At 34.7% G+C, this 14192-nt stretch overlaps 1 protein-coding gene across 1 annotated transcript; it reads right to left on the reverse strand.

The window, feature by feature from the left end:
- Positions 1 to 856: 856 nt before the first annotated feature.
- LOC140976588 (protein trichome birefringence-like 33) lies at positions 857 to 4640 on the reverse strand. The gene is made up of 6 exons (XM_073440824.1): positions 4427 to 4640; positions 3905 to 4121; positions 3084 to 3255; positions 1931 to 2130; positions 1655 to 1813; positions 857 to 1234 (listed from the first exon to the last, which is right to left on the reverse strand). Exons 1-6 carry the CDS (start codon positions 4638 to 4640, stop codon positions 895 to 897), a joined length of 1302 nt encoding a protein of 433 aa, XP_073296925.1. The 3' UTR covers positions 857 to 894.
- Between the last annotated feature and the right edge of the window lie 9552 nt (positions 4641 to 14192).

Consider the following 14192-nt stretch of genomic DNA (forward strand, 5'->3'; position numbering starts at 1 on the left):
TCCGACGAGTATAATAACTCTCTAAAAACATTAAAAATGTCTTTTTATACTCCAATTTCTTCATCTAAATGTCAAGCATAAGAAAAAAAATGAAATATATGTTTCTAATTTTTATTTTATTGAAAATAGTAAAATTAAAACTATCTCATTTAGTATATAAAGATATGATATTTTAAAACAGTTATTATAGAATCTATATTACTACTTCTAATTAGTATGTGAACATGAAGTGAAAAATAAATCAAACCCCTGAAGTGGAAGTTGCAACAATTGTTTGAAATTAGACAAATGAAGTACATTAATTTATAGAGTGGGTACCATGTGAGACCGTCTCGCAGATCCTAATCTGTGGGACCGTCTCACGGGGTCAACCTTACCGATATTCACAATAAAAAGTAATACTTTTAGCATAAAAAATAATATTTTTACATGGATGACCCAAATCAGAGATCCGTCTCACAAAATACGACCCGTGAAACCGTCTCACACAAGTTTTTGTCTAATTTATAAGTAGCTAAAATGGAAATAAAATAAAATCATTTTCGAAGCTGGCAAAATATTTAAACTCACACAACAAAGTCTTGTATATTATTAATGAAACAATTAATACACTATTCTATATTTTTAAGAAGCCAAAAAATTCAAACAAAAAGACATGATCAAATATTTAAGACGATAATAATAGCGCAACAAAGAAAATACAAAATAAAGATGATGAAAAAATTGTAATTAGAAAAAAAGATATACAAATCATTGATAACAATTGACAAAGTATACCTATATATAATTTTTTTGTTGTCCCATAAATTTTTTCTTGTCTTAATGTGGTCTAAATGAATTTTCATGCTTTTCCAGAGCTTCCTGCAAACCGAACCCTTGGAAATTTCCATTACCTCAAGGATAAAAAAGCTTAGAGAACAAGAATTCATTCCAGGTATCAGGAACCCCAGGTAGACACCAATGCACACAATCGGCGTAACTCATCGGATTCGCAATCTTTTCCGGAGTTAAAGGGACCCACTGTTTCTTGTATACAGACGAATGCGCGTCTTTTCGGTAACCCGAAAGTTGCGTGACATTGAGAAATATGATGGGAAACTGTGATCTGTTGAAAGCTTCAGAAATGACTCTCATTATAGGTTTGCTGCACTCATATCCCCAGTATGTTTGATCATCTATCAAGGTTGTTTCGTTGTAGCAGTTCCCATCCGGAAGCCCTCCCCATTCACTACTCCTGCATTGTTTTGAACATTGCTGTCATAATGGGCCAATGGGGGACGGGGTAAGGAAATTGCCAACCCAACCGAACCAAACCCATATATTTTAAGTGGCTGGACGGGTCAGTCCTAGCCAGTTTTGTGTCAAATTAGCTACGCGAGGCACGGTGGAGCAGCTTGTAACCCGCTATATTAATGAAACATGAAGAGATATCGTCAACCTAACTCACCAATTTTCTATGACGGGAAACCTAGCTTATTTTGACACCTCTAGTTTTAAATTTTTCCTTTTAATAACTAATATCTATGCTAGTGAAATTGATTTTTTTTTTTATATATATATTTGAATCATTAGAGCAAGAAATAAATATAATATAATATAATAGATACAATTTTGTGATAAATCAAATAATTTACCATTGTTTGAACTAACTTACTTTTGATGGAAAGGTGACATGCTAGTGAAGAAGACTCTTGTTTTCTTGGGATCCATATTTTTCTCACACCATTCCATCATTCCTTCGATTGCCAAACCATATGCTTCCTCTGTTCGCACCTTCACAACGTCTTTTACTTCATCTTCAAAAGTACCTCTCCTGTTTTTTTTTTTTTTATATTTATTTATTAAAATAAAAAATAGAAATATATAATGCATACATAGGATTTATGGTACGATTATCAGACAATAAAATAAGGTTAAGAAATAAACTTACAAAATGTTGATATATTCTACTCCTCTAGCCCACCACACGTAACAACCGAAGACAAGTATATCGACTCCTTTCCAGTGTTTCCCATGCACGTCGATGGAACCTTTACGAATTATTCTATCAGTTATTTTCTTTTTTGGGTGGTCTGCGTTTGATTCTAACAGAAGAGGTGCCCAGTAGAACTCGACCGTTGCATTGTAATCCTGAACACATGATCAAAAGCAAGTTTAAAGTCTGAATTTCCTGAGTTTTAAGGGAAAATTGCAAAAAATCGTCTCATAAATCGTCATAATTTTGGTATTAGTACAAGAACATGATTTTTTTTTTCAATTTAAATCCTTTTCCACCAATAAACTGTTTTGTCATCAGACACATCAATAAGATCTGATGTCATGTTAACAATTTATAGTTCCATGATTAAAATTTATTAGAAGTTAAAAAACAAAAAAACAAGAAAGAAAACAATTGCCAAACTGGGACTAACTTTGACGATTCCTAGCCGGAAAAGAAGGACTTTCATCAAGTCAGGAAGAGCAAGAGTACCGCCCGAGAAGAACGGAAAAAGAAAGAAGGATTGAAATCATGAACTCCTTTCCCTTTATTATTAGACCAAAAGCGAAAATAGTCCAAGTTAAGGGACGATTTGGATAACTTTTCCATATTATAATCAACGTTGAACATGTCTAGCATATACTATTATTGGTTCGGTTAAAATAAAAAAAAAATAATTATTTTGAAGAAATTTACAAGTCAAAAAATTGTGCAACATAACAACTCTTTTTCCCTAATATTTTCATTTCATATTGGAAAGTATTATTTAATTCCTGTATGAGGGAGGCTTATAATTACCACATTTATATTGCTTCCTTTCCTTTTTCCCCCTCTGTTTGGCACAAAGCTGAAATGACTCAGTGTCATGTTAGCAATTTTCTAGCGTCAATTCATTTCAACAATATTCGATGTCATGTATGTATACTATTAGAGATTTTTTCTCCGAATATTTTCACGACGACATTTTGACCACATCTCAACCAACAGAATGTAAATCCAGGAACAGATGCGCCTAAGCAGAACAATCAACTAGTTTAATGTTCATGCAAAACATATAAACAATAACAGAATATTTGTGAGGTTTGCAAATAAGACAGATGCATACCTTGGCAGTAAAAACCATATTCGGTCCCGAATATTTCAGGGATTTCGCATTTTCGGCTACGGCTCTGTGGAGCAAGCATACCATGGAAATGTATTGTCCCCGGTTTAAAGAATCTCCCACGAACATCATTCGTTTTCCTCGAAGAGATTCCATAAATAATGTCGCATTGAACCTACATGTCACATTTGTTGTAATTTCCTATATGTGCATATTACTGTGATTAACAGTGTTATCATGATGCAATTGTTTAATGAGATATCAATTTTAGTATAACTCTTATATATTAAATTTAATTTTAATCATCAAGTTTGGTAGTGTGCCAATTATATATAGCATTTTTAAATTTTATTTTTTTAGAAACGAAAACATTAATTTTTTTCCTTAAAATTTTAAAAATTCAATATATTAAAATTGATTATTGAATTCTTGTAACATGCATTACAAGTTGCAAATAATACTTGTCTAAAGATTTGATCTTCATTAACAACATATTACTACTAATAAAGAAAGCGACCAACTGCGTTTTGGTGAAATCTTTTTTCTAATTTCAAAATTGTCATTCTCAAGCCAAACATGGTTAAAAAGCCAAAAATGAAAAGAACTGAATTATAGTATACAAAAATTTTATATTAAAATTTAATATGCATGCACGCACCGCGTTTATAGGGAAAGACGATGTTTCTCCGATTATAGTAGGTACCAACCTCTCACATATTTGATAGATATATACATATGTAAAGATATCATACCTCCAAAAATTATCCATATACATTGCTTCCTTTTAGCATGCCATTGTGTTAAAATAAAAATGATAATAATACCTAGGAAGGGAACATCCATAAGGTTGCCATCTCCACTGTTGATAGCCCTTGTCCGGCCGGCCGTATGCTTGGCATGCCAACTGTGGTTGTATGTAGGGGCACTCCCATTCCTCGTAGATCGGCCATGACTCGTCTCGCACCCATAATCCGTGGAATATATCGCAGTTATTATCACTCTCTCCAATTGCAAATGCCAACTTTTCTTCTACTTTCTCCTCTAACACCAAAAAAAAAAAAAAAAAGTAGACACAAACATTTTACTAATCATATAAAAGTGCACATTAAATAAGTAGTGAAGTTAGGAAGGTAACGAAATAAAATTCGATATTGTTAGGGGAAGTAATTAAATCGTGTTTTGTATGTATTTGATCAAGAAAATTACAAAAAAAATTATAGAAAAGAAAAATCAAGGTAGAGGAAAAGATATATGGCTCATGCTGGCCAACACTTCACTACTGATTGAGGTGATGTTAGAAAACGAGAAATGTATATATGGGAAATAATTATGTCATACGAATTTACTTGTGGAAGATGATATGGTTTGGTCCCGGTGAAAAGATCGATCGGTAGTGAATTCCGCACGGAATATGTAACTTGTAAAGTCTTCACTTTGGAGGATGATAATGAAAAGGATGAATGCTAATAGAGTAAAGAGATAGGGCGAGAGGCGACCCTTTCGGAAGAGGGTGGTGGAGGCGGAGGCGGAGCAAGGGGAGGAAGATAGTGGTGGCTTCATTTGTTTGAGTATTACAAGTTTCCAATAGTTAGGAGAAATTTAAGTGTGCATGGTATATATATGTTCATCAATGGGAGGATTAAAATGTAATAACTAGAAAATCATGGGAATAAAACTTATAAATTTTAAGAAAATATTACAGATGAAGTTTCTAAATTTGTTTGTTCGATGGTGTTATTAATGTTTCAGTCGACCTTTGATTTTTTTATTGAATTAATTAAATTTTCTAAGAAGTGAGAATTAAGAACAAATTTGCATGTGACTTAATTATATTGTGTAACTTGAAATTATTTATACATAATGTACTCTCCATTAACACCTTAATTCCCTATATTTAGGTTAATATAAAAATCATGAGGAGTAGGAAAGTTAATTAACATTAATCTTGAAAAATATGTTTCTCTTTGTAGGATTTAAGATCGACACCATATCTTGGAAATTTAGGATTCTAGTCTTAAAAAGAAAATTTGCATACTTTTAAACTAACAACATACACGTTTCTCATCCCATAAATCAATTTTTTCTCCTACTCTTAATATGAATATATCATTTATGGATTGCATTCGATTTTTTGGGCAAAAAATCGGTAATAAAACGTTAATTCATCTTTCCTTCCAAGAATCAATATGTAGTACACACATCCATTGTAGCTCCCAACTGCATGTTGGGGAATTACACTGAAGCTATGGCGATCACGATGATAATAGTATCCAAAAAATACGGAATAAAATAACCAACAAGAACACAAAAATTTACGTGGTTCACCTAATATAGGCTACGTCCACGGAGCACTGCAATTTTTATAAATGGAAGAAATATTACAACAAGTGTATACACTAATACACTCAATATTTCTCACACTCCCAACCCGAGTATACCGAGAAAATAATTTCCCTAACTCACACAAGAGAATTCCCGCACTCAAGATAAAAAGCTTTTGATTTTGGGATACAATAACTGAAGGAATTGAGCTCTATTTATAATTAATTACCTCCTGCAACTTTGTAAAAAAATCGATGTGGGATAAAATATTTTGAATATTTTATTTTGTGTGGGCCCCTCCACTTGCCTAACAATTCTCCCACTTGAAGAATTGATTTCAATCACGTCTTCACATCATCATTGCAGCAGCTCATATCTCCTCATTTATTCTTGCAGTCCAACTGAAGTTGAACACAACTTCAGTTTGTCAATGGTTACCGTCTTCGTGAGCATATCGGCTGGATTTTTACTTCCAGGAATCTTCTCCAGCATCAAGACTCCATCTTCCAGCACTGATCTGATGAAATGGTACCTAACATGTATATGCTTTGTCCTAGCATGATAAACAGGATTTTTTGCTAAATGAATCGCACTCTGACTGTCACAGTATAATGTGCTATCTTCAAGCTTCTGACCCAATTTCTCCAGAAAGGATTTCAACCATATCTTCTCCTTGCTAGCTTCTGTAACTACAACATACTCAGCCTCAGTAGTCGAAAGCGCAACAATCTTTTGCAGCTTAGACACCCAGCTTACAACTGTACCACCTAATGTGAACACATATCCAGTAGTACTTTTCCTGCCATCCAGGTCTCCACCCATATCGGCATCGACAAAACCCTGTAAGCCAAATTTTGATCTCCTGAAGCATAAAGAACAACTAGCAGTACCTTTCAAATACCTGAGAATCCACTTAATTGCTTCCCAGTGTTGCTTTCTTGGATTACTCATAAACCTGCTCACAACTCCCACTGCATGTGCTATGTCTGGTCTTGTGCACACCATTGCATACATGAAGCTTCCAACAGCAGAAGCATAAGGAACCTTATTCATATAAGTCTGCTCCTGCTCTGTCGATATTGATTGTGCTTTGGTTAGTTTGAAATGACTAGCCAAAGGAGTACTCACAGATTTTGCTTCATCCATATTAAATCTGCTAACCATCTTTTTCACGTACTCTTCTTAAGATAACTTCAAGAATCCATTCACCCGGTCTCTAAAGATTCTCATTCCAAGGATTTGCTTTGCAGCACCCAAATCCTTCATGGCAAATTCCTTTGATAAATCTTTCTTGAGTTTATCAATTTCTTCCAGACAAGCTCCAGCTATCAGCATATCATCTACATATAGCAGTAGTATGATATAAGAACCGTCAAACGTGTGCACATAACAGCAGTGATCAGCTGGACACCGTAGGAATCTATTTTCACTCATGAATCCATCAAATTTCTTGTACCACTGTCTTGGAGCTTGTTTGAGACCGTACAAGCTCTTCTGAAGTTAGCACACCATTCTCTCTTTTCCCCGTACTTCAAAGCCCTGTGGCTGCTTCATATAAATTTCTTCATCTAGGTCACCGTGAAGAAACGCAGTCTTTACATCCAATTGCTCCAAATGTAAGTCTTCCTTCGCCACTAGTCTAAGTAATGTCCTGATAGTGGTTAATTTAACCACCGGAGAGAAAATCTCGGTGTAATCAATTATTTCCCGTTGTTGGAAGCCTTTTACAACAAGTCTTGCTTTGTACCGCTTGCTACCATCATGCTCTTCTTTTAACCGGTACACCCACTTGTTATGTAACGCCTTTTTGCCTTGCGGAAGTTCTGTCGACTCCCACGTCTGATTGGATGACAGTGAATCCATCTCATCTTCCATGGCCAACTCCCACTTGGTTGAATCATCATTTTTCATTGCCTCTTCATAGGTCTCCGGTTCACCTTTGTCTGTCAGCAAAATATAGTGAAGTGCAGGGGAGTATCTATCAGGTGGTCTAATGGTTCTCAAAGATCTCCTGAGTTCAATCACCGGAGTTTGTGGGTCATCATCTTGTGCAGTTTCTTCTTCACCTTCCTGGTTACTGGTTTTCGATTCATTCACAAGAATATATGTCAATGGCACTTCATCAGTCTTCTTGACTTCAGGACATTCATCTCCAGCTCCAATGTCTGACTCGTCCTTGTACAGAAGTTTCTCATTAAAAATTACATCCCTGCTCCTAATGATCTTCCGATTTTGGTCGTCCCAGAAACGATAACCAAACTCATTATCTCCATAACCAATAAAGAAGCACTTCTTTGATTTCGGATCAAGTTTTGTTCTGCTTGCTGAATCAATATGAACATAGGATAGACATCCAAACACTTTCAAGAAAGAAATGTTTACTTCTTTGCCGCTCCAAACCTCGTCGGGTATTTTGTAGTCCAATGGTACCGAAGGTCCTGTGTTGATAAGATATGCTGCAGTGTTAACAGAATCAGCCCAGAATGATTTTGGCAATCCAGAATGCAATCTCATGCTCCTTGCGCCTTCATTCAAGGTCATGTTCATCCTTTCAGCTACACCATTCTATTGAGGTGTACCAGGAATGATTTTCTCCATCTTGATCCCGTTCTGTGCACAATATTTCTTGAACTCAACATCTTCATATTCTCCACCATTGTCAGACCGTAAGCACTTCACCTTCAAGTTGGTCTCATTTTCCACCATGGCTTTCCACCTTTTAAAGGTCTCGTAAACATCATATTTATTTTTCAGAAAATAAACCCAAACTCTTCTACTCGAATCGTCAATGAATGTGACATAGTATCTCGAGCCTCCAAGGGATGTCACAGGAGATGGTCCCCATACATCAGTATGAACCAGCTCCAACTTTGCTGCTTTCGGTTCTCTACCGCCTTTTGAAAAGCTCACCTTCTTCTGCTTTCCAAAGATACAGCTTTCACATAGTTGGCGTTCAACAGTCTTTCATTCTGGTAGCTTTCCTTTTGACACCAACATCTTCATTCCCTTCTCATTCATGTGTCCACGTCTATAATGCCATAGACTTGAATTGGCTCCAGCATCCACAGCTGCTAATGTGTCTCTGCAACTGGAAGTCATATATAGTGTTCCAGTTTTCATTCCTCGAGCAACAATCATGGCTCCTTTGTTCACTTTCCAGGAACCATCACCGAAGGTCATATTGTGGCCTTCATCATCGAGCTGTCCCACCGAGATCAGATTGCATGTCAATTTTGGTACATGCCTGAATTTGTTGATTTTCCAGACAGATCCATTCGTCATCTTCATTCGTACATCACCCATACCAACAATTTCCAAGGGTTTTCCATCAGCCAGGAACACTTTTCCGTAATCGCCAGCGATGTAATTATTAAATACATCGCGATCACCAGTGGTATGAAACGAAGCTCCAGAGTCCATAACCCAAGAATCAACAGGGCTTTCCATGGATAATAGCAGAGCATCATGTACTTCATCAGTGACAGCATTGGCATTATTCTTCGTTGATCTGCAGTTCTTTTTCAGGTGACCAGTCTCATCACAGCTCCAGCACTTCATATTCTTTTCAAAAAGGTTTTTGTCTTTTCTATTTCTTGACTTGGATCTACCGCGTCATCGGTTGGAACTCCTTTCACCACTCCTGCCTCTTTCTCTGTTATCAAGATTTAGAGCACATCTCGATGATGTTGCTTCACCCGAGTCTTTCCTGCGAACTTCTTCAGCAAGGATTTGATCTCTAACATCATTGAGTTGTAGTTTTCCTTTTCCAACAGAGTTGCTAACCGCTGCCCGCATCGGTTCCCAATTATCTGGTAAAGACGCCAGAAGAATAAGTGACCGAATCTCATCATCAAATTTGATGTCCACAGATGTCAGCTGGGAGACAATCGTGTTGAATTCATTTATGTGTTTCGGCACCGAAGCACCTTTTCCCATCTTCAAGTTGAATAACTTCTTCATGAGATGTACTTTGTTGTTTGCTGATGGCTTCTCGTACATGTCTGATAGAATGGTCATCATCTCCTCCGTGGTTTTGGCCTCCGCCACGTTATGCGCCACGTTCTTTGTTAGGGTCAATCGTATGACACCTAAAATCTGTCGGTCAAAGAGCTCCCAATCATCAGCCTCCATCTTTTCCGGTTTTTTTCTTGATAGTGGTTGATGCAGCTTCTTACTGTATAGATAATCTCTTATCTGTAACCGCCAGAACGAAAAATCTGTTCCATCGAACTTGTTGATTCCCGGTTCCGATCCATCATCTCCGGCCATCACTTCTCTAGCCTTAGCAAAAAATCTAAAAAATCTTTTCTAATGTAGAAGATCAGACAAAGCTGCAACCACAAAGCATACTCAGAATTCTTAAGAATTTTCACAACAAGGATCTGATACAAGTTGTTGGGGAATTACACCGAAGCTATGCCGATCACGATGATAATAGTATCCAAAAAATGCGGAATAAAATAACCAACAAGAACACAAAGATTTACGTGGTTCACCCAATATAAGCTACGTCCACGGAGCACTGCAACTTTTATAACTGGAAGAAATATTACAACAAGTGTATACACCAATACACTCAATATTTCTCACACTCCCAACCCGAGTATACCGAGAAAATAATTTCTCTAACTCACACAAGAGAATTCCCGCACTCAAGAAAAAAATACACTCTTTTTTTCTATGCACTCTCTTTTTATCAAAGATAAAAAGATTTTGATTTTGGGATACAATAACTGAAGGAATTGAGCTCTATTTATAACTACTTCTCTCCTGCAACTTTGCAAACAAATCGATGTGGGATAAAATATTTTGAATATTTTATTTTGTGTGGGTCCCTCCACTTGCCTAACACTGCAGAGTTACAATGTATATGATTATTGAGAACTTTGTAACATCTAAATTTATGGCCATTATATGACAACTAATAGATCTCATAGAACAAAATAATGAAATTTAAAGTGAGATAAATCGCCGTAATTCAGTGAACCTTGACCTCATCCTTGGAGACCTATAAACAGAGGTCCACAACATACAAGGTTCTGCATCATTTTTTAGTTTAAGTGCTGCCAGAGTATCGATTCGAAATTATGTTTGAACGTTGTCCGAATTCAAACGAAGCTCTAACCATTTTCGAATAAATCATTTTACACATTTTTCTTATTGAAAAACAATCGGGTAAGTTGGCTTAAATATTTTGATAAAATTTGAACACCTATTTTTATAAGTGGGTCTTTTGTCTTAACTCGAGATATATGTTTTAAAACCTACTAATATTGAAACGTCTCTAACTCGTTTTTCTTTAAAATATACTAGAATTTTTTTTACTTTTTAAAACCCTTCAGCCAAACCTATAGATATATATGTATATATATTTTTTGCACCATTAAAATAAACTCAACATTTATTTTACTCAAAATCTTAAAAGTGCAGTAAAAGTCATAAAACCGTAAACATCAAACCAAACTTAAAGCTAGTATTTTTCAAAAGTAGCATAACGTCATAATCCTCTTAAATAATTATTATATAAAGCATTAAGTAAAGCCAAAGTTTTGTCCAGTAAAGCGTATAATTTTAAATAATTAAGGGACAACCACATCATTCTTAATTATGGAAATTATGCATTAAGTGAATTTGGATCACATAATGAACATCAATTGTAATTAATTATATAAACATAATAAATTTTACCACACAGAAATTTTTGTTATATTTATAAAACTAATTAGATTAAAATATCAAAATTATATTTTTCTTAATTTACCCACAGAAGTTAATGAAAAATATATTTTGATAGTTTTATTATAAAGTTCCAGAAAAATCTTATTGAATTAAAATTTTAGCCCATAGACAAATTTTATGTCACTAGTTTTTTAAAACATGATTTACATTGGTAAAACATGATATTACCTCAAAATTTTAAAAATAATAATCATATTATATTTTATGCAATTATGCAACATGCGAGTTTTTCTGATATGAAATGTTACATTCCCGAACTGAAAGACGATAATTATAAAATATGGAAAGAAAGAATCCTTCTTCGGTTAGAGTAGATGGATATTGATTATGCTATATGGAAAGACGAACCATCTACTATTATTGATAACATCATTCCAGATGATGCTGATCTTTATTAAAAATGGGAGTGATCTAATCGATTCTGCGTACTGTTCAAAAAGACCAAAATCTCTGCTAGTATGCGTGGTTTTGTCGATTAGGATAATAATGTCAAAGAATTACTGAAGGCTATTGATGAACAGTTTCAGTCTTCAGATAATGCACTTGTCAGCACCCTAGTTATGAAATTCTCTTCATTAGGGCTCACCAGTGTGAGAGGTGTGCGAGAGCACATCATGAAAATGTGGGACATAACGGCTCGACTCAAGACACTTGAAGTGGAGATGTCTGAAACTTTTTTGTGCACTACATTTTATGCACTCTTCCACAAAAATATGGACCCTTCAAAATTTCTTACAACACACATAAAAATAAGTGGTTAATAATTGAATTAATGACCATGTGTGTTTAAGAGAAATGAAGGTTGTTAATGGAAACGGGTGATAATATTTTTACTACACAAGGAAAGTATAAGAAACAAGCCAAAGTCAAGGGAAAAGTGAAAGTTATAATTCTACCTCAACCTGACATCAAGAAAGAATCCAAGTGTTTCTTCTTTAAAAAGACAGGACACATGAAGAAGGATTGCATTAAATTTAAGTATTGACTTGAAAAGAAAGGTATTCCGATTTCATTTGTCTGTTATGAATCTAATATGGTTGATATGATTTATAACACATGATGGATTGATTCTGGTTCTACAATCTATGTTACAAGGATCTTTCATGGTATGCAAAGGCTAAGGAAACCTCAAAGAAATGAGTAGAACATCTATTCAGGAAACAAGATATCTTTGCATATGGAGGTTATTGGGACTTGTTGCCTTATATTAGATAGTGGATTTATTTTAAAATTGGAAAAGATATTTTATGTTCCTAGTTTTTCTAGTAATTTAATTTCATTTTTATATCTTGTACTCCTTGGTTATTCCTTTCAGTTTTTGGATAAATCAAATATTGCTGGAAATGGTACAATGATTGATGATTTTTTCTTTATTTCTTTACAAAATAGTAACACCACTATGCATGTTCAGAGAGGTATTAAAGATGTGTTATAAAAGAAAATTCCACTATATTATGGTACATGAGATTGGGACACATCTCCATAGAGATGATTAAAAGATTAGTGAATGATGGAGTACTTAGTATTTTATATTTTACTAATTTTGAAACTTGTGTGGACTGCATAAAGGAAAAGCAGACCAATAAGTCTAAAAAAGGTGCAAAGAGGAGTACAGAAATATTAAAAATCATACATTCAGATATTTTTTGTCTAGATATAGACATGCAAAGTCCGAAATTCTTCATCTCTTTCATCGATGATTACTCACGATACATGTATATGTACATGCTTCATAATAAAAACGAAACACTTGAAGCCTTCAAGGTTTTCAAGACTGAAGTGGAGAAGCAATGTGATAAACAAATTAAGATCGTTAAAACTGATAGAGGTGGAGAATATTACAGTAGATACACTAAGAATGGACATGCACCTGGTCAGTTTGTGAAGTTTCTCCAAGAGCATGGGATTGTTGTCTAATATAGTATGCCTGGTTCTTCGGACCAAAATGGCGTAGCTGAGAAGAGAAATCGAATATTATTAGACATAGTGAGGAGCATGTTTAGTAGCTCCAAACTTCATAAATACTTGTTGATTGAAACTCTTAAGACATCTGTGTATATATTAAATCGAGTTCTAAATAAGGTTGTCCTAAAGATGTCATTTGAATTATTAAAAGATTGGAAACCGAATTTTCAACATATACGCAATAGGGTTGTGCTTCAGAAATAAGAGTTTACAATCCACATGAAAAGAAACCGGACCCAAGAACTATAAGTGGATATTTCATCAGGTATGCAGAATAATCCAAATGGTACAGATTCTATTGCCCATTTCACAACATTAGAATTGTGGAATCAAGAAATGAAAAATTTCTTGAGAATAACTTGATTAGTGGGAGTGATCATTCAAATGAAATAATTTTTTTAGAAAGATCACATTAATTCACAACCCTCATATTCAAATGATAGATTGATTGTTATTCACAACCCTCAAGATCAAACAGGTGTTAGGCAACTGATTATTGAAGTTCCACAAATCTCCTATGAAAATCCAGTAGATCAAGTTTTTAATGAAGAACAACAAGAAATTGTTGACCAGCCAAACAACCTAAGAAGATCTACTAGAATAAGAATATCAGCTATATCTAGTGATTATTTTGTGTTTTTACAAGAATTGGAGTTTAACATTGGAGTCGAAAATGCTACTGAAACGTTTTTACAAGCCATGAGTTGTAATGAGTCAAAATTATGATTTAAGGCTATGAAAAAATAGATGAATTCTATGGCATTTAATGGAGTCTGGGATCTTATTCAGTTACCTGATGGTGTAAAAGCTATTTTATGTAAATGGGTCTTCAAAACAAAGAAAGGCTCATTAGGCAACATTAAAAGATATAAAGCAAGACTCATAGCTAAAGGATTCACTCAGCAGGAAGAAATCGACTACAAGGAGACTTTTTCTCCTGTATCTATGAAAGATGCTCTCCGTATCATTCTAGTATTAGTGACACATTTTGACTTAGATTTACAACAAATGGATGTGAAAACAGCTTTTCTCAACGTAGAATTAAAGGAAGAGGTTTATATAAAACAACCTGAAGGATTCTTCTCT

Source organism: Primulina huaijiensis, chromosome 5 (assembly GCF_012295235.1).
Source record: "Primulina huaijiensis isolate GDHJ02 chromosome 5, ASM1229523v2, whole genome shotgun sequence".
In the NCBI taxonomy this organism is placed as follows: domain Eukaryota; kingdom Viridiplantae; phylum Streptophyta; class Magnoliopsida; order Lamiales; family Gesneriaceae; genus Primulina; species Primulina huaijiensis.

Excerpts from the sequence above, each read along its gene's own strand:
- LOC140976588 (XM_073440824.1), bottom strand. The coding sequence starts at position 4,640 with ATGAAGCCACCACTATCTTCCTCCCCTTGCTCCGCCTCCGCCTCCACC. Across the intron at positions 3,256-3,904 it reads TATGGATGTTCCCTTCCTAG|GTTCAATGCGACATTATTTA; the intron begins GTATTATTATCA and ends TGTGACATGTAG. Across the intron at positions 2,131-3,083 it reads ATATGGTTTTTACTGCCAAG|GATTACAATGCAACGGTCGA; the intron begins GTATGCATCTGT and ends TCATGTGTTCAG.